At 41.2% G+C, this 26009-nt stretch overlaps 1 protein-coding gene across 1 annotated transcript in view; it reads left to right on the top strand.

Moving 5' to 3' along the window:
- The window catches only part of LOC120052627 (beta-1,4-galactosyltransferase 6-like), a 41741-nt gene that overhangs the window by 1708 nt on the left and 14024 nt on the right, over positions 1–26009 (top strand). The window contains exon 2 of the mRNA XM_038999653.1: positions 20553–20669. Coding sequence (XP_038855581.1) covers positions 20553–20669 — 117 coding nt within the window. The remainder of the gene's footprint in view (positions 1–20552; positions 20670–26009) is intronic.

Raw genomic sequence — 26009 nt, 5'->3', positions numbered from 1 at the left:
TTGTTTTTATTTACTTTTCTGCTCTTTTGCACACCAGTATTTCTACTTGCACATCATCATCTGCACATCTATCACTCCAGTGTTAATTTGCTAAATTGTAATTACTTGCTACTATGGCCTATTTATTGCCTTACCACCTCATGCCATTTGCACACAATGTATATATACTTTTTTTTCCTCTATTGTGTTATTGACTGTACCCTTGTTTATTCCATGTGTAACTCTGTGTTGTTGGTGGGTCACACTGCTTTGCTTTATCTTGGCCAGGTTGCAGTTGTAAATGAGAACTTGTTCTCAACTAGCCTACCTGGTTAAATAAAGGTGATATTATTTTTTAAATGTAAGGTAACTAGGCAGCTCAATATAACGTCATCTGGTTGCTGTAACGTTAGTCAACATTGAACAATCATGCGCTGTCTCTTCTACAAAGTGTGCTTGCTCAGAAACAAGCTAGTTTAACTAATTGAGTTATTCATTTTCTTACACGGATTTCAGAAAGGAACATTTAACTAATTATTCACTAGGTCTAACTTAGTAACTTAACACATAGCAGCATTCTCGTATGAATATCTGCCATGCTGTTGAACCATGCCATGGTGGGAAGGGATATGGAGTTGCTGACAGAGCCAGCAAGTAGAGCCACATGACCAACACTGCTAACTACCTAGTTGTGTGGTTTAGTAGCTAGGTAGTGTACATCTGATAGGCCTATATGTATTTCACATGAACAGAGTGAGCAAGGTAACCTAGAATAAGATCCATGTTTATGCCATTAATCCAATCAGCCAATGTTTAGTAAGATGGCAAATATGTCAGCTTTTCCCAAGTAAGTCATGTCTTGAAACAGTTTGTTTCTTTGATGAGCATATTAGTGGTCCCAGGGGTAAAATCCCTACAGCATATCAGTAGCTAAAAATAATTGGGCCTTTGTCTGAAGCAACACAGGAAAAGGGTGTTAGCTTTTATTTACACATGGGTAACCAGCTGGTTGGTTTATATCTGTAGTTACAACACTGTCACTATGAATGGTACAGTGTTTTGGCTACTGCTAGGCCATAAGGATCACGCTATGGACATAGTGCTGATCAAAGGAGGCTGGTGGGATCAGTTATAGGAGGATGGGCTCATTGTAATGGCTGGAATATAATCAATGGAACAGTATCAAACATGTAAACCACATGTTTGACTCCGGTCCAATGATTTTAGTCCAGCCATTACAATGAGGAAGTCCTCCTATAGCTCCTCCCACCAGCTGCCACTGGTGCTGATATAATATACAATATTCTGCAGCACTATTTTGAACAGGATAACACAGACAGCCAGGCGACTATCCTGGTCCCAGATTTGTTTGTGCTGTTAAGTCAACTCATATGTCCTACAATGATAACGGTAAGACTGTAATAATAATTTATTGAATGTATTAACAGAAATTACCGTTACCAAACAAACATTGTATATTAGAAAATGTAAATATACTGGTGTAACATCCCCGCGGCCTCTGCAATGGATTAGTCCACTCAGACAGGTGTGAATCAGACAAAATCATAAATAATTTTTATATATTTTCCACTGCTCCAAAAAAAATAAAAAAATCTAGGTTGACCAAAAGCCTATCGATCAAACAATCGACTAAATGGGGTCAGCCCTACTGTATATACAATAGTATGTGGACACCCCTGTAAATTAGTGTATAAAATCGAACACACCGCCATGCAATCTCCATTGACAAACATTTGCAGTAGAATGGCCTTACTGAAGAGCTCAGTGACTTTCAACGTGGCACCGTCATAGGATGCCTCCTTTACAACAAGTCAGTTCGTCACATTTCTGCCATGCTAGAGCTACCCCGTTCAACTGTAAGTGCTGTTATTGTAACGTGGAAACGTCTAGGAGCACCAACTGCTCAGCCGCAAAGTGGTAGGCCACACAAGCTCACAGAACTGGACCGTCAGGTGCTGAAGCGAGTATCAGATAAAAATAGTTGGTCCTCGGTGGCAACACTCCCTACCAAGTTCCAAACTGCCTCTGGAAGCAATGTCAGCACAATAACTGTTAGTTGGGATCTTCATGAAATGGGTTTCCATGGCCGAGTAGCCGCACACAAACCTAAGATCACCATGCACAATGCCAAGCGTTGGCTGGAGTGGTGTAAAGCTCGCTGCCATTGGACTCTGGAGCATTGGAAACAATTTCTCTAGAGTGATGAATCACGCTTCACAATTTGGCAGTCCGAAGGATGAATCTGGGTTTGGAGGATGCCAGGAGAATGCTACCTGTCTGAATGCATAGTGTAAACTCTGAAGATTAGTGGAGGAATACAATTCTGGAGCTGTTTTTCATGGTTCGGGCTAGGCCCTTTAGTTCCAGTGAAGGGAAATCTTAACGCTACAGCATACAATGTCATTTTAAATGATTCTGTGATTCCAACTTTTGTGGCAACAGTTTGGAGAAGGCCCTTTCCTGTTTCAGCATGACAATACCCCTGTGCGAGGTCCATACAGAAATGGTTTGTCTAGATCTATTTGGAAGAACTTGCCTAACCTCAACCCAATCGAACACCTTTGGGATGAATTGGAAAGCCGACTGCGAGCCAGGCCTAATTGCTCGACCACACTAATGCTATTGTGACTGAATGGAAGGAAGTCCCTGCATCAATGTTCCAACATCCAGTGGAAAGCCTTTCCAGAAGAGTAGTCGCTGTTATAGCTCCAAAGTGGGGACCAAATCCATAATAATGCCCATTATTTAATTCTCTTATGAGATGTTCGACAAACATGTGTCCTCATACTTTTGGTCATTTAGTGTATTTATGTAGTTGGTGCTGTGTATTAACAAATATATTGGTTTTAACTAGGGATGCAAGATATATATCGGTGAGCATATTTAGGAATCGGACGATTTTAGCTAAAAATGCCAAAATCGCATCGGCCCGATGTGTAGTTTAACGCTGATGCGCAAAACCGATGTCAAAGCTGACGTGCATACGTATATGACGTAATGACGCCACGTAAAATACAGCGCTACACAGAACAAAAGCAGAAAAATACTAAGCGCAGTCTTCCAACAACTAAACAAGTTGAGCAGTCATTTGAAAGAGTAAGAACATTTCAGCAAGGCAACTCGAAGGCGAAATACATTAACGCCAAGATAATGGAATTCATTATGCTATGGGCGTCACGACTGACATTTGGACCAGCGATGTCAGCCCCATAAGCATGCCGAGTCTGACGGCACAGTGGGTTGACGAGGATTTCGTACTGAGGAAAGCCGTATTGCATGCTCAAGAATGTGCTGGTTCTCATACTGCTGCTGCCATTTCAATGGCATTTGAGAGCATGTTTGAAACTTGGAGACATGAACACACTCCTAGCGCCATTCGAACAACTGACTTGAGAAATAAGCTAATCAACTGCATCTGCAGCAGACTTGATTCCGTTTGTCATGGCATTGAAACGCCTGCTCAACCAAACTGCCCGACACTTCGAAATGTACTCGAGGCTGTGAACAAGCGATTCGGTGGTATTCTCTCTGAGCCTCTTTACTGTGCTCGATGCTAGGTACAAGGACCGCTACTTCGATGCAGACAAGAAACACGGTTTACGTGAAATGTTACATACACAGCTGGACAAGATGGAAACGGACACAGTGCTCACCGAGGAAGAGAGGCCACGGACAGACAGAGCTGAAACTTCACTGCTTGACAGGTATGATGAAATCCTGGTTGAGAATGAAACGACGAAACCGCACAGCAAGTAAGTGAAAGAAATAGGTTTTGATTATGTTTTACTGGTATTTGGTATTTTATTAGGATCCCCATTTAGCTGTTGCAAAAGCAGCAGCTACTCTTCCTGTGGTCCACACAAAACATGAAACATAATACAGAATATCATTAGACAAGAACAGCTCAAGGACAGAACTACATTTTTAAAAAGGCACACGTAGCCTACATATCAATGCACACACAAACTATCTAGGTCAAATAGGGGGGAGGCGTTGTGCCACGAGGTGTTGCTTTCTCTGTTTTTTGAATCTAGGTTTGCTGTTTATTTGAGCAATATGAGATGGAAGGAAGTTCCATGCAATAAGGGCTCTATATAATGCTGTACGTTTTCTTGAATTTGTTCTGGACTTGGGGACTATGAAAAGACCACTTGTGGCATGTCTTGTGGGATAAGTGTGTCAGTTGTCTGTAAGTTGACTATGCAAACAATTTGGGGTTTTCAACATATTAGTTTCTTGCAGTCAGTCTCTCCTCAACTCTTAGCCAAGAGAGACTGGCATGCATAGTATTAATATTAGCCCTCTGATTACAATTAAGAGCAAAACGTGCCGCTCTGTTCTGGGCCAGCTGCAGCTTAACTAGGTCTTTCCTTGCAGCACTGGACCACACGACTGGACAATAATCATGCTTTGTTTAATGCCAGTGGCAGGTCATTGGTACAAATAGAAAAGAGGGCCTAGAGAGCTGCCCTCCGGTACACCACACTTTACATGTTTGACATTAGAGACGCTTCCATTAAAGAAAACCCTTTGAGTTATATTAGATGGATAGCTCTGAATCCACAATATGGCAGAGGTTGAAAACCCATAACATGTTTTTTCAACAGCAGTTTATGGTCAAGAATATCAAAGGCTGCACTGAAATCTAACAGTACAGCTCCCACAATCTTCTTCTTATCAATTTCTTTCAACCAATCATCAGTCATTTGTGTCAGTGCAGTACATGTTGAGTGCCCTTCTCTATAAGCATTCTGAAAGTCTTGTTAATTTTTTTACAGAGAAATAGCATTGTATTTGGTCAAACACAATTTTCCCCAACACTTTGCTAAGAGCTGGCAGCAAGTTTATTGGTCTGCTGTTAGAACCAATAAAGGCCACTTTACCACTCTTGGTTAGCAGAATTACTTTGGCTTCCCTCCAGTCCCGAGGACAAAGATTTTCCTCTAGGCTCAGATAAAAAATATGACAGATAGGAGTGGCTGTAGAGTCGGCCACCAACCTCAGTAGCTTTCCTTCTAAGTTGTCAATGCCAGGAGGTTTGTCATTATTGATCGTTAACAATAATTGTTCCACCTCTCCCACACTAACTTTACAAAATTCAAACTTGCAATATTATTATTTTTTATACATGATATAAATGCTCACTGTTTGTCATGGGCATTTCCTGCCTACGTTTGCCCACTTTGCCACTGAAATCATCATTAAAATAATTGGCAACATCAAATGGTTTTGTGATGAATTATCCATCTGATTCGATGAAAGATGGAATTAAATTTGCCTTTCTGCCCATAATTTTATTTAAAGTACTGAAGTTTCTTTTCTCCATTATTCTTGATATCATTGATCTTGGCTTCATAATTAAGTTTCTTCTTTTTGTTGAGTTTAGTCACATAATTTCTCAATTTGCGTTAAGCCAGTCAGATGTACAGCCAGATTTATTAGCCAATCCTTTTGCCCCATCTCTTTCAACCATACAGTTTTTAATTTCCTCAAATCCATGGAGCCTTAACAGTTATAACAATCAGTTTCTTAACATGTGCATGTTTATTCATAATTGGAAGAAGACATTTCATAAATTCATCATGTGCAGCGTCTCGATGCTCCTCATTAATCACATCAGACCAACAAATATTTTTAACATCCACGTAAAAGTCACAGCAAAATCTTTTGTATGATCTCTTGTACACTATTTTAGGCCCAGCTGTTGGAACTTTGGCTTTCCTGGATATAGCCACTATATTGTGATCACTGCATCCAATGGGTACGGATATACAGTTGAAGTCGGAAGTTTACATACACTTAGGTTGGAGTCATTAAAACTCGTTTTTCAACCACAACACATTTCTTGTTATCAAACTATAGTTTTGGCAAGTCGGTTAGGACATCTACTTTGTGCACGTGTAACCGATGTGAAATGGCTAGCTAGTTAGCGGTGGTGCGCGCTAATAGCCTTTCAAACGGTGACGTCACTCTTTGAGACCTTGAAGTAGTGGTTCCCCTTGCTCTGCAAGAGCCGCGGACTTTGTGGAGAGATGGGTAACGATGCTTCGTGGGTGACTGTTGTTGATATGTGCAGAGGGTCCCTGGTTCGCGCACGGGTCGGGGCGAGGGGACGGACTAAAGTTAAACTGTTACACACGACACAAGGCATTTTTCCAACAATTGTTTACAGATTATTTCACTTACAATGATTTATATCACAATTCCAGTGGGTAAGAAGTTTACATACACTAAGTTGACTGTGCCTTTAAACAGCTTGGAAGATTCCAGAAAATGTCATGACTTTAGAAGCTTCTGATAGGCTAATTGACACAATTTGTGTCAATTGGAGGTGAACCTGTGGATGTATTTCAAGGCCTACCTTCCAACTCAGTGCCTCTTTACTTGACATCATGGGAAAATCCAAAGAAATCAGCCAGGACCTCAGAAAACAATGGTAGACCTCCACAAGTCTGGTTCGTTTTTGGGAGCAATTAACAAACGTCTGAAGGTACCACGTTCATCTGTACAAACAATAGTACGCAAGTATAAACACCATGGGACCACACAGCCATCATACAGCTCAGGAAGGAGATGCGTTCTGTCTTCTAGAGATGAACGTACTTTGGTGCGTAAAGTGCAAATCAATCCCAGAACAACAGCAAAGGACATTGTGAAGTTGCTGGAGGAAACGGGTACAAAAGTATCTATATCCACAGTAAAACGAGTCCTATATCGACATAACCTGAAAGGCCGCTTGGCAAGGAAGAAGCGACTGCTCCAAAACCGCCATAAAAAAAAGCCAGACTGGTTTACTTTTTGGAGAAATGTCCTCTGGTCTGATGAAACAAAAATAAACACTGTTTGGCCATAATGACCATTGTTTTGTTTGGAGGAAAAAGGGGTGATCTTGCAAGCCGAAGAACACCATCCCAACCGTGAAGCACGGGGGTGGCAGAATCATGTTGTGGGGGTGCTTTGCTGCAGGAGGGACTGGTGCACTTCACAAAATAGATGGCATCATGGAATAGGAAAATGGTGGATATGTTGAAGCAACATCTCAAGACATCAGTCAGGAAGTTAAAGCTTGGTCGCAAAGGGGTCTTCCAAATGGACAATGACCCCAAGCATACTTCCAAAGTTGTGGCAAAATGGCTTAACTTTTTATGGCTGCAGGGGCAGTATTGAGTAGCTCTGTTTAAGGTGCCCATTTCAAACGGCCTCGTACTCAATTCTTGCTCGTACAATATGCATATTATTGTTATTATTGGATAGAAAACACTCTCTAGTTTCTATAGCCGTTTGAATTATGTCTCTGAGTGGAACAGAACTCATTCTACAGCACTTTTCCTGATATGGTGTGAGATTTCAGACATCTTGGCCCCTGCTCCCAGGTCAGTTCATAGGTCCCTGTGAAGGCTATGATGCTACAAACACTGCCTACGCCTTCCTCTAGATGTCAGTAAGAGGTGACAATTTGAATGGAGTCGATTGCACAATCAGGGCCTGTATAAAACGACAAAGACCGGATGTACCGTTCTTTTCCTGCTGCGCCTGACGCACGATGTACATTGGACCTGCTCTCTTTCCAAGCTTGGGTTTAGCCAGTAATATTTCGCCGGTCATGTTTTTACTCGTTATAGGTGTTAAAGACATCATAAGGTAGTTAATTTAAACCGTTTTATAGCAATTTATATCCGTTTAGTGCGATTTTGAGGCAATTCTTGGTGATGCACTTTGAAGCTTTGGGCACGTTTCCAGTACCGGTCGAACGTTAGTGGGCATTTCGACGGACAAGCGGACATCTTTCGACCAAAAGAAGATTAGACCCAAGAAAGGATACATTGCCCAAGATTCTGATGGAAGATCACCTCATAGTAAGAAATATTTAAGATGATAAATCGTTGTTCTGTCGAGAAATTTTAAACGCATATTCCGCCATTTTGTTTGGTATAGCTTCGCTTGGCGAACCCTGTATTGCACAGTAAGGATAATTTTAGAAATGTAATTCAGCGATTGCATTAAGAACTAATTTGTCTTTCGATAGCTGTCCAACTTATATTTTTTTAGTCAAGTTTATGAATAGTTATCCATGAGACAAGATCACTGTGAAAGATGGCGTCCGACATTTTCAGGCTAGTTTTGCTAGTATTGTCATTGTATAACCACGGTTGTTTGTGGCTAAATATGCACATTTTCGAACAAACTCTATATGTATGTTGTAATATGATGTTACAGGAGTGTCATCGGAAGAATTCTGAGAAGGTTAGTGAAAAAATTAATATATTTTGGCGATGATAACGATATCGCTCTCTTTGGCTTGAATCAATGGTCGGGTAACGTTTGCATATGTGGTATGCTAATATAACGATTTATTGTGTTTTCGCTGTAAAACACTTAGAACATCTGAAATATTGTCTGAATTCACAAGATCTGTGTCTGTCCATTGCTGTGAGCTGTGTATTTTTAAGAAATGTTTTATGATTAGTAATTAGGTAATACACGTTGCTCTGTGTATTTATTCTAGTCGAGTTGTGATGGTTGGTGCAATTGTAAACTATGATTTATACCTGAAATATGCACATTTTTCTAACAAAACCTATCCTATACAATAAATATGTTATCAGACTGTCATCTGATGAGGTTTTTTCTTGGTTAGTGGCTATCAATATCTTTATTTGGCCGAATTGGTGATAGCTGCTGGTGGAGAGAAAAAATGGTGGACAAAGAAAAATGGTGTCTTTTGCTAACGTGGTTAGCTAATAGATTTACATATTTTGTCTTCCCTGTAAAACATTTAAAAAATCTGATGGTGGCTTTATTCACAAGATCTGTATCTTTCATTTGGTGTCTTGGACTTGTGATTTAATGATATTTAGATGCTACTATTTTAATTGTGACGCTATGCTAGCGATGCTAATCAGTGTGGGGGGGGTGGGGGATGTTGTCATAGGTGTACCGACCTCGGGCTTGCAGCCATAAGAGGTTTTTAAGGACAAAGTCAAGGTATTGGAGTGACCTTCACAAAGCTCTGACCTCAAGCCTATAGAAAATTTGTGGGCAGAACTGAAAAAGCGTGTACGAGCAAGGAGGCCTACAAACCGGACTCAGTTACACCAGCTCTGTCAGGAGGAATGGGACAAAATTCATCCAACTTATTGTGGGAAGCTTGTGGAAGGCTACCCAAAACGTTTGACCCAAGTTAAACAATTTAATGGTAATGCTACCAAATACTAATTGAGTGTATGTAAACTTCTGACTTCAACTGTCGCTTTAGAACGAAGTTCTACAGTATTAGTAAAAATGTGATCGACTCATGTGAATGATCTTGTTCCTGTTGTGTTTGTAAACACCCTGGTAGGTTGATTTAATAACCTGAACCTGATTACAGACGCTTGGGACATACGTACATGCCAACAAAATAATTTTGGGTGTGTGTAACCTTTTTTTTAACTAGGCAAGTCAGTTAAGAACAAATTCTTATTTACCATTACGGCCTACCCCGGCCAAACCCTGACGATGCTGGGCCAATTGTGCACCGCCCTATGGGACTCCCAATCACGGCCCGGATGTGACATTGCATCTCAGTGCCTTAGACCGCTGTATGTGTGTGTAACTATTTAACTGTACTCGAATGCTTAAGGCCTAAGGTTTTATTTATTTTTGGCAAGAAAATATCGGTATTGGGGTAAAAATGTCATCGGTGCATCCCTAGTTTTAACTTGGACAATTTATGCTCCCCACATAACAACCACAGAGTGATGGAATGCCTCGAACGCAAGATCATAATTTCTGTCCCGCAATGTGGAGGAACATATTGCCTCTAGCCTACTGCACATGGTAAGCTGTAAGTGGCACTTCACTTTTTTAGTATGGTAAATGGCTGTGAGGATTTTTATACAATTTTCACAACATATTGACACAATTAGTCTTTATAGAATAAAAATCGAATTTCATCAATTACATGTGGTAATATGTATTTGTGTGAATATTTAGCTAGCAAGCGAGCAGTAAATTAAACAAAGTGAATTATCTCCTCCCTCTCTCCCCGGTTTTAGCTTACGGCTATCAGTTTAGCTGGCTAGGTTTAGGATACTAATACTAGCTCTCAAGTGATAAACTTTGCTAGCTACAGTGCTTTTAGAATGTATTCATACCCCTAGACCTATTCCACATTTTGTTACAGCCTGATTCAATAAAATAAAACATGTATAAAAAAAATTCTCACCCATTGACACACAGTACCCCCTAATGACAATGTAAAAACATGTTTTTAGACATTTTTACAAATTTACTGATAATGGGAACTAATTTACATAAGTATTCACAACCCTTAGTCAATACATGTTACAATCACCTTTGGCAGCGATTACAGCTATGAGTCTTTCTGGGTAAGTCTCGAAGAGCTTTCCACACAAGACCTTTCAACATTCTTCAAGCTCTGTCAAGTTGGTTGTTGATCATTGCTAGACAGCCATTTTTAAGTCTTGCCATAGATTTTCAAGTAGATTTTAAGTCAAAATTTACTAGACCAATATTCAATATCATCTTGGTTAGCAGCTCCAGTGTATATTTGGCCACATGTTTTAGGTTATTGTCCTGCTGAAAAGTGAATTGGTCTCCCATTGTCTGTCAGAAAGCAGACTGAACCAGGTTTTCCTCTAGAATTTTGCCTGTGCTTAGCTCCATTCCGTTGATGTATATATTTTTATGACGTGGTACTCGGTGTGTGGTTGGATTTGCCCCAAACATAACGCTTTGAGTTCAGGACATGAAGCTAAACAGTTTTGTCACATTTTTAGCACTTTCACTTTAGCGCCTCATTGCAAACAGGATGCATGTATTCTGGTAAGGCTTGCTTCTTTTCACTGTCATTTAGGTAGTCATACACCATCCAAGTGTAATGAATAACTTCTCCATCCTCAAAGAGATATTTCATGTTTTACCAATCTACCAGAAGATGCCCTTCTTTGCGAGGCATTAGAGAACTTCCCTGGTCTTTGTGGTCGAGTCTGTGTTTTAAATTCAGTGCTTGACTAAAGGGCCTTACAGAACATTGTATGTGTGGGTTACAGAAATGAGGTAGTCATTAAAAAAAAATCATGTTAAAGACTTTTGTTGCACACAGTGAGTCCATGCAACTTATGTGACTTGGTAAGCACATTTTTACTCCTGAACTTATTTAGGCTTGCAATACCGAAGGGGTTGAATACTTACACCTTCAATATATTTCAGCTTTTTAATTAATTAGTAAAAAATTCTAAAAACCACTGACATTGTGTGTAGACCACAACATCTGTTTAATCCTTTTTAAAATTCAAGCTGTAACACAACACAAGGTGGAAAAGTGTAAATACTTTCTGAAGGCACCTTATGCTATTGACATACACAAACAAAATCAATCTAGTTGACTTATTTTGCTAGCTAGAAATAAATTGCCACATTAATTCAGAAAGGAAGAGGATAGCTAGCTATATAGCAAGAAGGTTAGCAGCTGCATCATCAGCAAGAAGCAACTGTGACAACATTGATCCTAAGATCACAGAATAAACTTTCCAATTGAGCAAAATCCACAATCCACCCCTCCAAAGAAAGCATGGCTCTGGGGCTTCTCCGATATGTCCCCAGCCTGGCCGCAAAGCGCAGCCCCTTAAACTTGCTCTATACAGTGACCTCTGTTGCAGCCAGGCTTGGAATTTCATGATTTGAGGGGCATGGCCATTTGGCCTTTAAGAAGTGCCCAGTCTGTCCATTTAACAAAAATAGGCCATCTTAAATTGATTTGAAATCTGAAAAAAAAGCAATTCTGTTAAGGGAAAAACATCAGTATATGTGAATGTACATGAATAATTGACCTACATGTCGAGTTGTAGGTGATAGCCGATGCTGACATGAAGAAGGTGCCTGAAAATCCACACTTTAATGAGACTTAATTACACGTGTGTGTATACATTTGAAGTCGGAAGTTTACATTCACCTTAGCCAAATACCTTTAAACTCAGTGTTTCACAATTCCTGACATTTAATCCTAGTAAAAAGTCCCTGTCAGTTAGGATCACCACTTTATTTTAAGAAAGTGAAATGTCAGAATAATAGTAGAGTGATTTATTTCATCACATTCCCAGTGGGTAAGAAGTTTACATACTCAATTAGTATTTGGTAGCATTGCCTTTTTAACTTGGGTCAAAAGTTTCGGGTAGCCTTCCACAAGCTTCCCACAATAAGTTGGGTGAATTTTGGCCCATTCCTCCTGACAGAGCTGGTGTAACTGAGTCAGGTGTATAGGCCTCCTTGCTCGCAAACGCTTTTCAGTTCTGCCCACACATTTTCTATAGGTTTGAGGTCAGGGCTTTGTGATGGCCACTCCAGTACCTTGACTTTGTTGTCCTTAAGCCATTTTGCCACAACTTTGGAAGTATGCTTGGGGTCATTGTCCATTTGGAAGACCCCTTTGCGACCAAGCTTTAACTTTCTGACTGATGTCTTGAGATGTTGCTTCAATATATCCACATAATTTTCCACCTTCATGATGCCATCTATCTTGTGAAGTGCACCAGTCCCTCTTGCACCAAAGCACCCCCACAACATGATGCTGCAACCCCTGTGCTTCACGGTTGGGATGGTGTTCTTCGGCTTGCAAGCCTCCCCCTCTTTCCTCCAAACATAACGTTGGGCATTATGGCCAAACAGTTCTATTTTTGTTTCATCAGACCAGAGGACATTTCTCCAAAAAGTACAATATTTGTCCCCATGTGCAGTTGCAAACCGTAGTCTGGCTTTTTTATGGAGGTTTTGGAGCAGTCGCTTCTTCTTTGCTGAGCGGCCTTTCAGGTTATGTCGATATAGGACTCATTTTGCTGTGGATATAGATACCTTTGTGCCTGTTTCCTCCAGCATCTTCACAAGGTCCTTTGCTGTTGTTCTGGGATTGATTTGTCCTTTTCGCACCAAAGTACATTCATCTCTAGGAGACAGAATGCGTCTCCTTCCTGAGCGGTATGACGGCTGCATGGTCCCATGGTGTTTATACTTGCGTACTATTGTTTGTACAGGTGAACGTGGTACCTTCAGGCATTTGGAAATTGCTCACAAGGATGAACCTGACTTGTGTACCATTTCTGAGGTCTTGGCTGATTTATTTTGATTTTCCCATGATGTCAAGCAAAGAGGCACTGATTTTTGATGGTAGGCCTTGAAATACATCCACAGGTACACCGCCAATAGGCTAATTGACATAATTTGAGTCAATCAGAAGCTTCTAAAGTCATGGTATTATTTTCTGGAATCTTCCAAGCTGTTTAAAGGCACAGTCAACTTAGTGTATGTAAACTTCTGACCCACCGGAATTGTGATAATTGTTGGAAAAATTACTTGTCATGCACTAAGTAGATGTCCTAACCGACTTGCCGAAACTTTAGTTGTTTGAAAAAACAAGTGTTGAAAAACAAGTTTTAATGACTCCAACCTAAGTGTATGTAAACTTCCTACTTCAACTGTATATGTATCTCTATCTCAGGGAGAATTCTTTTTTGGGGCCAGAAACAAAGCACTTTCTTCTGAAACTCGTCAGTCTATTCTTGTTCTGAGAAATTAAGGCTATTCCATGTGAGAAATTGCCAAGAAACTGAAGATCTCGTACAACACTGTGTACTACTCCCCTTACAGAACAACACATACTGACTCTAACCAGAATAGAAAAGAGTGGGAGGCCCCGGGGCACAACTGAGCAAGAGGACAAGTACATTAGAGTCTAGTTTGAGAAACAGATGCCTCACAAGTCCTCAACTGGCACCTTCATTAAATAGTAACCATAGACAGGTTCCAAACTGTCTCAACGTCAACAGTGAAGAGGCGACTCCGGGATACTGGCCTTCTAGGCAGAGTTGCAAAGAAAAAGCCATATCTCGGACTGTCCAATAAAAAGAAAACACTAAGATGGGCAAAAGAACAGACACTGGACAGAGGATCTCTGCCTAGAAGGCCAGCATCCCGGAGTCGCCTCTTCACTGTTGACGTTGAGACAGTTTGGAACCTGTCTATGTTTAGGGGGGTAATAGCCTAGTCTAACCACTTTTTAAACGGCACTAGCAGGTCGCAAAGTAGCTTAAGCGACAGGTTTACTGGACGCAATTTTTCCAAAACGGCAGCTCGTTGTTGGAACATATATTTTCCTACTTCAATCAGTCCATTTTGAATTTGTGATAAAATTGTCGTCATTTTGCAAGGAATGTAAATTGTGTATCCCACCGTTTTTATAGTCTGTTATTTTTGTAGGTCTAACAGGAGCTTGTGTGTGCACTCAGCACGGGTGTGTAGAGGGAGCGGCAGAACACAATTTAGTGTGTGGCATGGGGAATTTAGGGAAAAGTGATGCTTTGTTTCTTTTTTGTTGTGCCCCGCAAAAGAACATGTAATGGAACAATCAAAAAAAAAAAAATTCAGGACAAGCCACAAAACACATCTACCAAATAGTTTTACAGTATTTGGTTAAAAATTTAGTTTTGAGTACTCGAACAGACATTTATTTGCATTCTGTACGTTTAATTAACATTGCCTTGTGCCTTGTAATTCCGTTACCAAAAGCCCACGTATCTTTATGATATTTTCTCATTTCTCTTTGTCATGAGGGACGATACTGAAAGTTCACAGAAGTAGCAAGTAAAGGTAGACCTACCAATTTAGTGTTTTTACTGATATCAAGTTTGTTTATTAAGTGATGATTAAAACCTGTAATTCTGTTACCGTAATTGAATTATGGAAAACTGCAATGTAATTACTGCAATTAAGCTACAATGGGAAATCCTAGTACTGACAAAACAGTTGGGTCACCTGCTACTGTCCTCCACTGGCATACTGTTATGTTCAGCTCATAATGTTTTTTTTCTCTTTTTGTGGTCAAAGCAAGACTGATAGTCTGGACAACCCCTCACGCTTCCTCTCTCTCTTTGACGCTTTCTCTCGAATGTCTCCTGGCTCTTACTGACTCATACCACCTATCCTCTTTCCATTTACTGTAACAAGCATCCTCAACCACTGAGCACTGACCAACATCAAATTATATTAGTCACATGCGCTGAATACAACAGGTGTAGACCTTACAGTGAAATGCTTACTTACGAGCCCCTAACCAACAATTCAGTTAAAAAAAGAAAATACGAATAAGAAAAAGAAGTAACAGGTAACTAACAATAGCGAGACTATTTACAGGGAGGTACCGGTACAGAGTCAATGTGCGGGGGAACCTGTTAGTTGAGGTAATATGTACATGTAGGTAGAGTTATTAAAGTGACTGCATAGATGAAAACAACAGAGTAGCAGTGGTTTAAAAGAGGGGGGTGGGCAATAGTCTGGGTGGCCATTTGATTAGATGTTCAGGAGTCTTATGGCTTTGGGGGTAGAAGCTGTTTAGAAGCCTCTTGGACCTAGACTTGGTGCTCCGGTACCGCTTGCCGTGCGGTAGCAGAGAGAACAGTCTATAACTAGGGTAGCTGGAGTCTTTGACAATTTTTAGGGCCTTCCTTTGACACCACCTGGTGTAGAGATCCTGGATGGCAGGAAGCTTGGCCCCAGTGATGTACTGGACCGTTCACTCTACCCTCTGTAGTGCCTTGCCGTCGGAGGCCGAGCAGTTGCCATTCCAGGCAGTGATGCAACCAGTCAGGATGCTCAACGTCCATGGATGTTGAAATTTGGTCAGTCCGCCCTGGCAGGACCAAATCTGAACCAATCATAGATGTCTGTTTTGCAAGTTTGGAAAGTACAATACAGTAAAGCACACGAGTGCAGTATAATGCACTGTGTGTTCAAACTTGTGAAACATAGACGTCCATGATTGGTTTCAGATTTGGTCTGGTCCAGACCAAACAAATGTGATCTTTTGTATATTTCTACCTTTGTGTAGCTATTCAGGATGCATCACAATGAAGATTTTTTTAATTCATATCAATAATAATGCTTTTCTCTATAGTACTGATCAGGGACACATGATGTAATTCCGTTACCGGATGTAAGTCCACTTCATATAATGTAGTTCAATAACCAAAACACCACATTCTTTCTGCAGATATCTTTGAATCTTAATTCAGAGCAGATTTTCTTTGGAAAATGTGATCTCATAAATAATTTTATCATAATTCTGTTACCCGACTTTGCATATGCGCAGTTCTTCCAGTAGAGATTTCTGTGTGAAATTTTCTGTTGAGATTGTTCAAAGCAGTCCTCATGCATAGAGTTGTATGGTTTGTTAAGCTTTTAAATCAATCAGTGAAATATCTGAGTCAAAGCGCAGTTCCGTTAGCATGAATTGCCCTTATGCAACGACTATTTTATAAAATGTTTATTTATTAGTAAACATTTGTAGGCTTTTCAATTCACTTTGACATTATGGAGCATTTTGTGTAGATCGATGACCCCAAAAAATCTCAAATCGATCTTATTTCAATCTGACTTTGTAATACAACCAAATGTGGGAAAAATTCAGGGGGTGAATACTTATGACACCCACTGTACAAATAAACACATTTCAAAGTGCTTGAAAAGCAAAACAAACATCAGTTGAAGTATGAATGACATGTGTATAGGTTTGGACTTAAGAAGTTTTGAGTAGTGTAGTCCTCCAACAGATGACACGACAGTCAAGCACAAGGCTTGAGCAGAGGGAGGTTCAGGTGGTCAACAGGGGGAGCTGAGCAGCCAGAGCAGGTCTTCTGGGCGCGGGCAGGTACAGAACTACCAAACACCAACATTATGTCTGAATAGGGTATTGGGCCACCACGAACCAGAACAGCTTCAATGCACCGTGGCATAGATTCTACAAGTGTCTGGAACTCTATTGGAGGGATGCGACACCATTCTTCCACGAGAAATTCCATAATTTGGTGTTTTGTTGATGGTGGTGGAAAACACTGTCTCGGGCACCGCTCCAGAATCTCCCATAAGTGTTCAATTTGGTTGATATCTGGGGACTGAGACGGCCATTGCATATGGTTTACATTGTTTTTGTGCTCATCAAACCGTTCATTGACCACTCGTGCCCTGTGGATGGGGGCATTGTCATCCTATGGGGGTATAGCCACTATAGCCAAAATAATGGCCTGCCGAGCATTTTATACATGACCCTAAGCATGATGGGATGTTAATTGCTTAATTTACTCAGGAACCACATCTGTGTGAAGCACCTGCTTTCAATACACTTTGTATCCCTCATTTACTCAAGTGTTTCCCTTATTTTGGCAGTTACCTGTCGCTCAAGGCATCTCGCTGTCCACATCTCCACAGCGTAGCTATGTGACACAACTGTCTGGTTGAGAACAAAAACAAATTTCAAATGTATGTTCTTCAACCAGTACTAGAAAGATTAGGCCTAGATTGTTTTGATAGCATCAAAAAGGTACACTGCCAGCTAATATGTATAGTAGACAGACATTGGAAAATACCATTTAATATAGGCCTAGTAATATCTGAAAAGGTCAGTAGGTCTGGAGAATGCGTTTTCATCCTCTGAGCCATCGAACACCAGCTTTCTTTTTCATATCCTATGGAAGTCCCATAGGTTATCCGCTATGTTCTGTTTAATATCACATCTTATTCCTGAGTTCTTTTAAATATCAGATGTGTATGTCCAGTCAGGGATTACTGTGTGTACATTATCTGAGACAGTGTCAGGATGTAGGCTAACAAGATGATAATGCTGGATTATATGGTCAATTGGTCAGTCATTATTAGTCAGATATGGTCAGCACAGAGAGTGTGGTGTATGATGGCACACACACACTGTCGTGGCAATTTCCTGTATTACCAAATGAGGAGAGTTACAAACCACACACCAGTCAGAGTTATACTTAAACTTCACCTTTTAATAATAATTAAGCTTTGCAATAGCATTTGACTTTCAACAATTCACTATCTCCAATGAATAGTTGAGTCTCAACATAATGGCAACTGAGATCTTTTATAGCAAAGATACACCCCTCTCAACTTACATGACGAACCACATATCTTAGGAAAACTTCACAAAGGGCTTTTTACTTGAGAAAGGAGTATCCCATAGCCAGATAGCATTAGCTATAAATTATCGTTCAGTTTGGTCTCTAAGACGAGGTTCTAATCTCGTTCCTGGTTCTTCATAGTACCAAAACATTACCTCATTCAAGGCATAACTCAATTGTCAACTCTATATTCTCCTATCTCAAGTAAACCCCCTCTTCTCCCCACTCCTGGACAAGCTCACTGAGGGGAGTGACTTGCGCTGGACATGGTTTAACAGATACATTCACATATGAAGACAATGTTCCATTCTGACCTCCCTCTCTGGGCCCCAAGTGACTTTTCCCTAGCTGAGAAGGGAAAAGTGCAACTGCCAACAGTGTAGTCCAAAGGGAGACATTCTAATGACAAGTATCTCACAAGCATATTATGTAAATAAAACATCTTATTTATCTATGTTACCCAACTAATTCTGATTCATCCTCCACAACACACACACCTTCTCATCGGGAGTGTGTGTCACAGTGGACTGTGCTTTTGCGTTGCTTTACATAAGTGTGGTACCACCCAAGTTGTGGTGAAAGGGCACAGCACTGACCCTGATATGCAAATGTTTGGTGATTCAGACTCTGAGATTGGCCTACCTGTCCAATCTAATGATTTAATTATATTGTAATACTCTCTTGATAAACCTGAATCAGTCTCTAATAACAATAACAGGTGATATTTGCTTTATGCTGTTGCTGGGATACAGGCTAGTCAGATATGTTGGTTGAAATCTGGTTATTTAGCCTCAGAAGGCTTCTCAAAACTAGGCTTCTTTGAATTAGTTGGTAGAGCTGGGCAATATGGACATATCATATTACAATTTGTTTACACATGTTTGACAGTATGACACTATTTAGTTGTTAAATAACACAATTTATAAATATGCTTTGAGTAGTTCATGTCCCTAGGGTGGCAACGCACATTATGTGATTTCAATTAGGGCTTTCTCCATTTATACTCCCAACAAAAATAATTTTCTTATCATTTCCACACTGTGCCACTCATCATGATATGGGCAAACTCTAGTCCTAGTTTAATTGGTGAACTGTTGGAATCATAACAATTCTAATTATATAGTTGGAATATAGTGGGCAGGACCTAAAATACATTGTTGTTTGACATGACAATTAATTAATAAGCCAGGAAGGAATTGACAGGGTAGGAACCAAATAGTTGGTCAGTGTTTCCAGGGGACCCTAATTAGATGTTAGATCACAAGTTTTGTTGGCTCGCTAGCTAGACAACATAATCATGCTTTGCCTATTCCTCTCAGATAAGCATGTTTGTGCAATGGTATCTTATCTAGGTAATGGTACCAGGCAGTATTAGCTAGCTAGTTACGGCTACTCTGACTCTTAGCTGGCTAGCTAGCTTGCTAAATGTACTAACTAGCGATTAGCATTAGCGGCTAACTAAGTTATTTTAGCAACACATTGCTAAGAAAAAACAAAACTAGCAGACACTAGTTACACAAACGAATAGTGTAATTATATAAGACTTGTGGAAGCAGCATGTCATCAACATCGTTGCATCCATCTGACCATTCAGAGTGAAAGGCAAGTGGCCGAGCAACTACTATCTCCTTGAGTGTCAGGGCTTGGTGTGGTTAGCGGCATGCAGGAGGATAGGGAGAGAGATTACTCATAGAAAACGGGGTGAACTATAAAAAAAAATGTATTATACACGCCGATGTTGCACATCACATTTAACAAAGCAAACATTAAATACCATTATAGAAGGTAAAGTAAAAACTCATACCGGTCTGTGCATCAGTACCGGTATATAGTAAAATGCGGTATACCGCCCAGACCTATTAGTTGGTGTTTCAGAGTAAAGGACTCTTAGTGCTTGACCGGTCCTCTGTAATGGGTGATAGATCAGATGGAGTGCGGGGCTGGGAGTGTGTGGTGTCTGTGTGAGTTGGTAATTTATTTGGTGCCTGTGTTCGTAATTGATGAGATGGGTGTGTAAGTTGATGAGATGCGTGAGTGTGTAAACTGATGAGGTGTGTAACCTTAGCTGATGAAGTGTGTGTGTGCCCTGGCTGTTTTGCTGCATTAGTGGTAAATGTTAAATGATTCAGAGCCCCTAGCAGCCTCTAGGCTGGGAGTGGGACTGCGACTGCGTTCCGAATAGACGCACTACTTTTGACTGGGGCCTATAGGGTGAGGTGCACTATATAAGGAATAGGTCTCTATTTAGGATGTAGCCAGGGACAGGGATTTCCTGCCACTTATCTCGCCACCCTGTGTCTCATCACTGTTAGCTGCTGGTACAGAGTTAAACTGTGGCATTGGGTGACCGCTGAGGTTCTTCCTTTATGGCCAAGAGACTGGGGGAGGGAAAGCTTTTACGCAGGCGACTTAAGCAGTCAGGAAATTTACTGTCGTGGACTGGTACGTGAGTGGGGTGTAATTGAACCAGTCAGACTAAAGTGATTGCACTCTTTCCTTTTGTCCCTCTTTCCTATGTCTCTCTCCCTCCTTTTCCTCACCCTCCCCTCCCGCTCTCCCTCTCCCTGTCTCAATCCCTCTCTCTAGCCAACACCTACTTCTTCATGGTGCAAGCCCAGGGCATCATGTTGAGGGATAATGTGAGGACCATTGGTCAGATGATCAGACTCTACACCAATAAGAACAGTACTCTCAACGGCACAGGTGAGTTTGATAGGAGGTGAGCCAGACGGGGTCTCCAATCTTAGGAGGGTAGTAGACCAGACCAACATGACACGATGGGCAGCCAAAAATCACAAGATTGGCCCTCGCTCAAATTCTGAAAATAAAATAAAATGTTATTGTTCACATACACATGGTTAGCAGATGTTAATGCGAGTGTAGCGAAATGCTTGTGCTTCTAGTTCCGACAGTGCATTAATATCTAACAAGTCATCTTAACAATTCCACAACAACTACCTAATACACACAAATCTAAAGGGATGAAATAAGAATATGTACATATAAATATATGGATGATTGATGGCTGAACGGCATAGGCAAGATGCAATAGATGGTATAACATACATTACTCATCTGTATATGAGAATATACTGTAAGATGCATTGTTAAAGTGGCATTATTTAAAGTGACTAGTGATCCATTTATTAAAGTGGCCAATGATTTGAGTCTGTAGCAGCCTCTGAGTTAGTGATGGCCGTTTAACAGTCTAATGCCCTTGAGATGGAAGCTGTTTTTCAGTCTCTCGGTCCCAGCTTTGATGCACCTGTACTGACCTCACCTTCTGGATGGCAGCGGGGTGAACAGGGAGTGGCTCGGGAGGTTGTTGTCCTTGATGATCTTTTTGGCCTTCCTGTGACATCGGGTGCTGTAGGTGTCCTGGAAGGCAGGTAGTTTGCCCCAGTGATGCGTTGTGCAGACCGCACCACCCTCTGGAGAGCCTTGCAGTTGAGGGCGGTGCAGTTGCCGTACCAGGCTGTGATACAGCCCGACAGAATGTCCTCAATTGTGCATCTGTCAAAGTTTCAGGTTTTTAGGTGACAAGCCACATTTCTTCAGCCTCATGAGGTTGAAGAGGCACTGTTGCGCCTTCTTCACCACACAGTCTGTGTGGGTGGACCATTTGTTTGTCTGTAATGTGTACGCTGAGGAACTTAACTTTCCACTGCTGTCCCGTCGATGTGGATAGTGAGGTGCTTCCTCTGCTGTCCACTGTCATCTCCTTTGTTTTGTTGACGTTGAGTGAGCGGTTGTTTTCCTGACCCCACACTCCGTGTGCCCTCACCTCCTCTCTATAGGCTGTCTCGTTGTTGATGGTAATCAAGCCCACTACTGTAGTGTCGTCTGCAAACTTGATGATTGAGTTGGAGGCGTGCATGGCCACGCAGTATTTGGTGAACAGGGAGTACACTCGGGGCCTGAGCACGCACCCTTGTGGGGCCCCAGTGTTGAGGATCATCGAAGTGGAGATGTTGTTTCCTACCTTCACTACCTGGGGGTGGCCCGTCAAAGTCAAGGAACCAATTGCACAGGGCGGGTTTGAGACCCATGGCCTCAAGCTGAATGATGAGCTTTGAGGGTATTATGGTGTTGAATGCTGAGCTGTAGTCAATTAACAGCATTCTAACATAGGTATTCCTCTTATCCAGATGGGATAGGGCAGTGTGCTGTGATGGCGATTGCATCGTCTGTGGAACTATTGGGGCAGTAAGCAAATTGAAGTGGGTCTAGGGTGGCCGGTAAGGTGGAGGTGATATGATCCTTGACTAGCCTCTCAAAGCAATTAATGATGACAGAAGGGAGTGCTACGGGGCGATGGTGGCCATCTTGAAGCATGTGGGGACAGCAGACTTGGATAGGGAGCGATTTGAATATGTCCGTAAACACACCAGCCAGCTTGTCTGTGCATGCTCTGAGGACGTGGCTAGGGATGCCTTCTGGGCCGGCAGCCTTGTCAGGGTTAACACGTTTAAATGTCTTACTCACATCGACCACGGAGAAGGAGAGTGGCACTGTATTATTCTCAAAGCGGGCAAAGAAGGTGTTTAGTTTTTCTGGAAGCAAGACGTGGCTGGTTGTCTTTTTGTTGCTTGTAAACCCTGCCACATACGTCTTGTATTTGACCCTTTGAATTACGACTCCACTTTGTCCCTATACTGACATTTCGCTTGTTTGATTGCCTTGCAGAGGGTAGAACTACACTGTTGATATTTGGCCATATTCCCAGTCATCTTTCCATGGTTAAATGCTGTGGTTTGCGCTTCCAGTTTTGCGCTAATGTCGCCATCTATCCACGGTTTCTGGTTAGGGTAGGTTTTAATAGACACAGTGGGTACAACATCTCCAATGCACTTCCTTATAAACTCACCGAGTCAGCGTATAAATCAATTTTATTCTCTAAGGCTGCCCAGAACATTTCAGTCTGCGTGATCAAAACAATCTTGAAGCGTGGATTCCGATTGGTCAGACCAGCGTTGAATAGTTCTAGTCACGGGTACATCCTGTTTGAGTTTCTGCCTATAGGACGGCAGGAGCAAAATGGGGTCGTGGTTGGACTTGCCGAAGGGAGGGCGGGGGAGGGCATTGTATGCATCGCGGAAGTTAGAGTAGCAGTGGTCCAGTGTACTACCCACACGAGTGCTGCAATCATTATGTTGATAGAATTTAGGTAGCCTTGTTCTCAAATTTGCTTTGTTAAAATCCCAAGCTACAATAAATGCAGTATCAGGATATATGTTTTCCAATTTACATAGAGTCCAGTGATGTTCCTTGAGGGCCGTCGTGGTATCTGCGTGAGTGGGGGATATGCACAGCTGGGATTATAACTGACAATAATTATCTTTGGAGATAATGGTCGGCATTTGATTGTAAGGAATTCTAGGTCAGGTGAACAGAAATACTTGAATACCTGTATGTTATTTGTATGTATTATGGATCCCCATTAGCTTCTGCCAAAGCAGCAGCTACTCTTCCTAGGGTCCAGCAAAATTAAGGCAGTTTATGATTACACCATGAGTTGTTAATCATGAAGCATACACCCCCGCCCTTCTTCTTACCAGAGAGATGTTTATTTCTGTTGGCGTGACGCATGAAGCTGTACCGATTCAAACAACATATTGAAAGTGAGACATGTTTCCGTGAAACAGAGAATGCTACAATCTCTGTCTCTGGAAGGCAACCCATGCCCTAATTTCGTCCACCTTGTTGCCTGGAGACTGGACATTGGCGAGTAATATACTCGAAAGCGGTGGGTGGTGTGCACGCCTTCGAAGTCTGACGAGGAGGCCGCTCCGTCTACTTCTTCTGCGGCGATGTTGTTTTGGGTCGCCCTCTGGTATTAGATCCAATGTCCAGGGTGGAGGTCCGAACAAAGGATCTGCTTCGGGAAAGTTGTATTCCTGGTTGTAATGTTGGTAAGTTGACGTCGCTCTTATATCCAATAGTTCTTCCTGGCTGTATGTAATAACACTTAAGATTTTCTGGGCTAACAATGTAAGTAATAATACATAAAACACTACTGCATAGTTTCCTAAGGACTCGAAGCGAGGTGACCATCTCTGTCGGCTCCGTCTTGCCAAATACTAAAGGGACTGCAGGTGCTGCTATTTTCCTTCTGAGGTTCTTGTGATTTTTGGCTGCACTTTGTCACGTTGGTCTAACTGCTGTCTACTCCCCTCCACCTCCTATCTTAACCAGCATTCCTCTCTTACCAAAAAATGGAAAGTCAATGTCCATTAAATACCCTACTAATTTATTCGGACAGTGAAGCTAAAACTTTTAATTTGGCTCTATTCACCAGCATTTTGGATTTGAGATCAAGTGTTTCATTTGAGGCAACATTACAGAATGTCACCTTTTATTTGAGGGTATTTTCACATCTGTTTTACTGTTTTAGAAATGAAAGCACTATATCTAATCCCCCCCATTTCAAGGTGTCATATGTATACTGAACAAAAATTATAAACGCAACATGCAACCATTTCAAATAATTTACTGAGTTACAGTACATATAAGGAAATCAGTCAGTTGAAATAAATTAATTTGGCCCTAATCTATGGATTTCACATGACTGGGTAGGGGTGCAGCCACAAAAGGGCTTTATTACAGAAAATACTCCTCTGTAGGCTACATCAAGCTTGTGACGACAAACTTGTTGGATGCAAAAAAAAGATGTTTAACCTGGCAAGTCAGTTAAGAGCTAATTCTTATTTACATTGACGGCATACCCCGGCCCAACCCGGACGACGCTGGGCCAATTGTGCGCCGCCCTGTGGGACTCCCAATCACTGCCGGATGTGATGCAGCCTGGATTCGAACCAGGTACTGCAGTGAAGCCTCTGCACTGAGATGTGGTCTTGGACCACTGCGCCACTCGGGAGCAATATAAATGAATGGAAAATAATATATTGTCATTTTGGAGACACTGTTATTGTAAATAAGAATAGAATGTGTTTCTGAGCACTTCTATATTGTGGATGCTACCATGCTAATCATTAATGAATTGTGGAGTGAGAAAGTCAGTGGCATAAATATAATACCCCCCCCAGAAAAATTATTTCTACACTCCCATGTTTTTGGTAATCGTGGGAGGTTAAGATGTCTTGGGGGTATGATCTTTGTACCTCTAACTTTCTCACTCATCATTCAAGATTATATGTAATAATGGTAGCATCCACATTAATGTAGAAATGTTCAGAAACATTATATTCTTATTTACAATAGAAATGACTCCAAAATGACAAAATACATGATTTTAACATTCATTTATATTGGCCACAACATAATCTTAAATACAACCAAAACAATCTGTAAATGCACCCAACAAGATTGTAGAGTCACAAGCTTGATGTAATCATTGTGCTAGGTATCCTGGATTCGAACCAGGTACTGCAGTGAAGCCTCTGCACTGAGATGTGGTCTTAGACCACTGCGCCACTCGGGAGCAATATAAATGAATGGAAAATAATATATTGTCATTTTGGAGACACTGTTATTGTAAATAAGAATAGAATGTGTTTCTGAGCACTTCTATATTGTGGATGCTACCATGCTAATCATTAATGAATTGTGGAGTGAGAAAGTCAGTGGCATAAATATAATACCCCCCCCAGAAAAATTATTTCTACACTCCCATGTTTTTGGTAATCGTGGGAGGTTAAGATGTCTTGGGGGTATGATCTTTGTACCTCTAACTTTCTCACTCATCATTCAAGATTATATGTAATAATGGTAGCATCCACATTAATGTAGAAATGTTCAGAAACATTATATTCTTATTTACAATAGAAATGACTCCAAAATGACAAAATACATGATTTTAACATTCATTTATATTGGCCACAACATAATCTTAAATACAACCAAAACAATCTGTAAATGCACCCAACAAGATTGTAGAGTCACAAGCTTGATGTAATCATTGTGCTAGGTATCCTGGATTCGAACCAGGTACTGCAGTGAAGCCTCTGCACTGAGATGTGGTCTTAGACCACTGCGCCACTCGGGAGCAATATAAATGAATGGAAAATAATATATTGTCATTTT

This window comes from Salvelinus namaycush, chromosome 8 (genome assembly GCF_016432855.1).
Source record: "Salvelinus namaycush isolate Seneca chromosome 8, SaNama_1.0, whole genome shotgun sequence".
NCBI lineage: Eukaryota > Metazoa > Chordata > Actinopteri > Salmoniformes > Salmonidae > Salvelinus > Salvelinus namaycush.
The sequence above is the reverse complement of the archived record's forward strand: the minus strand, read 5'-3'. Positions and strand labels throughout refer to the sequence as shown.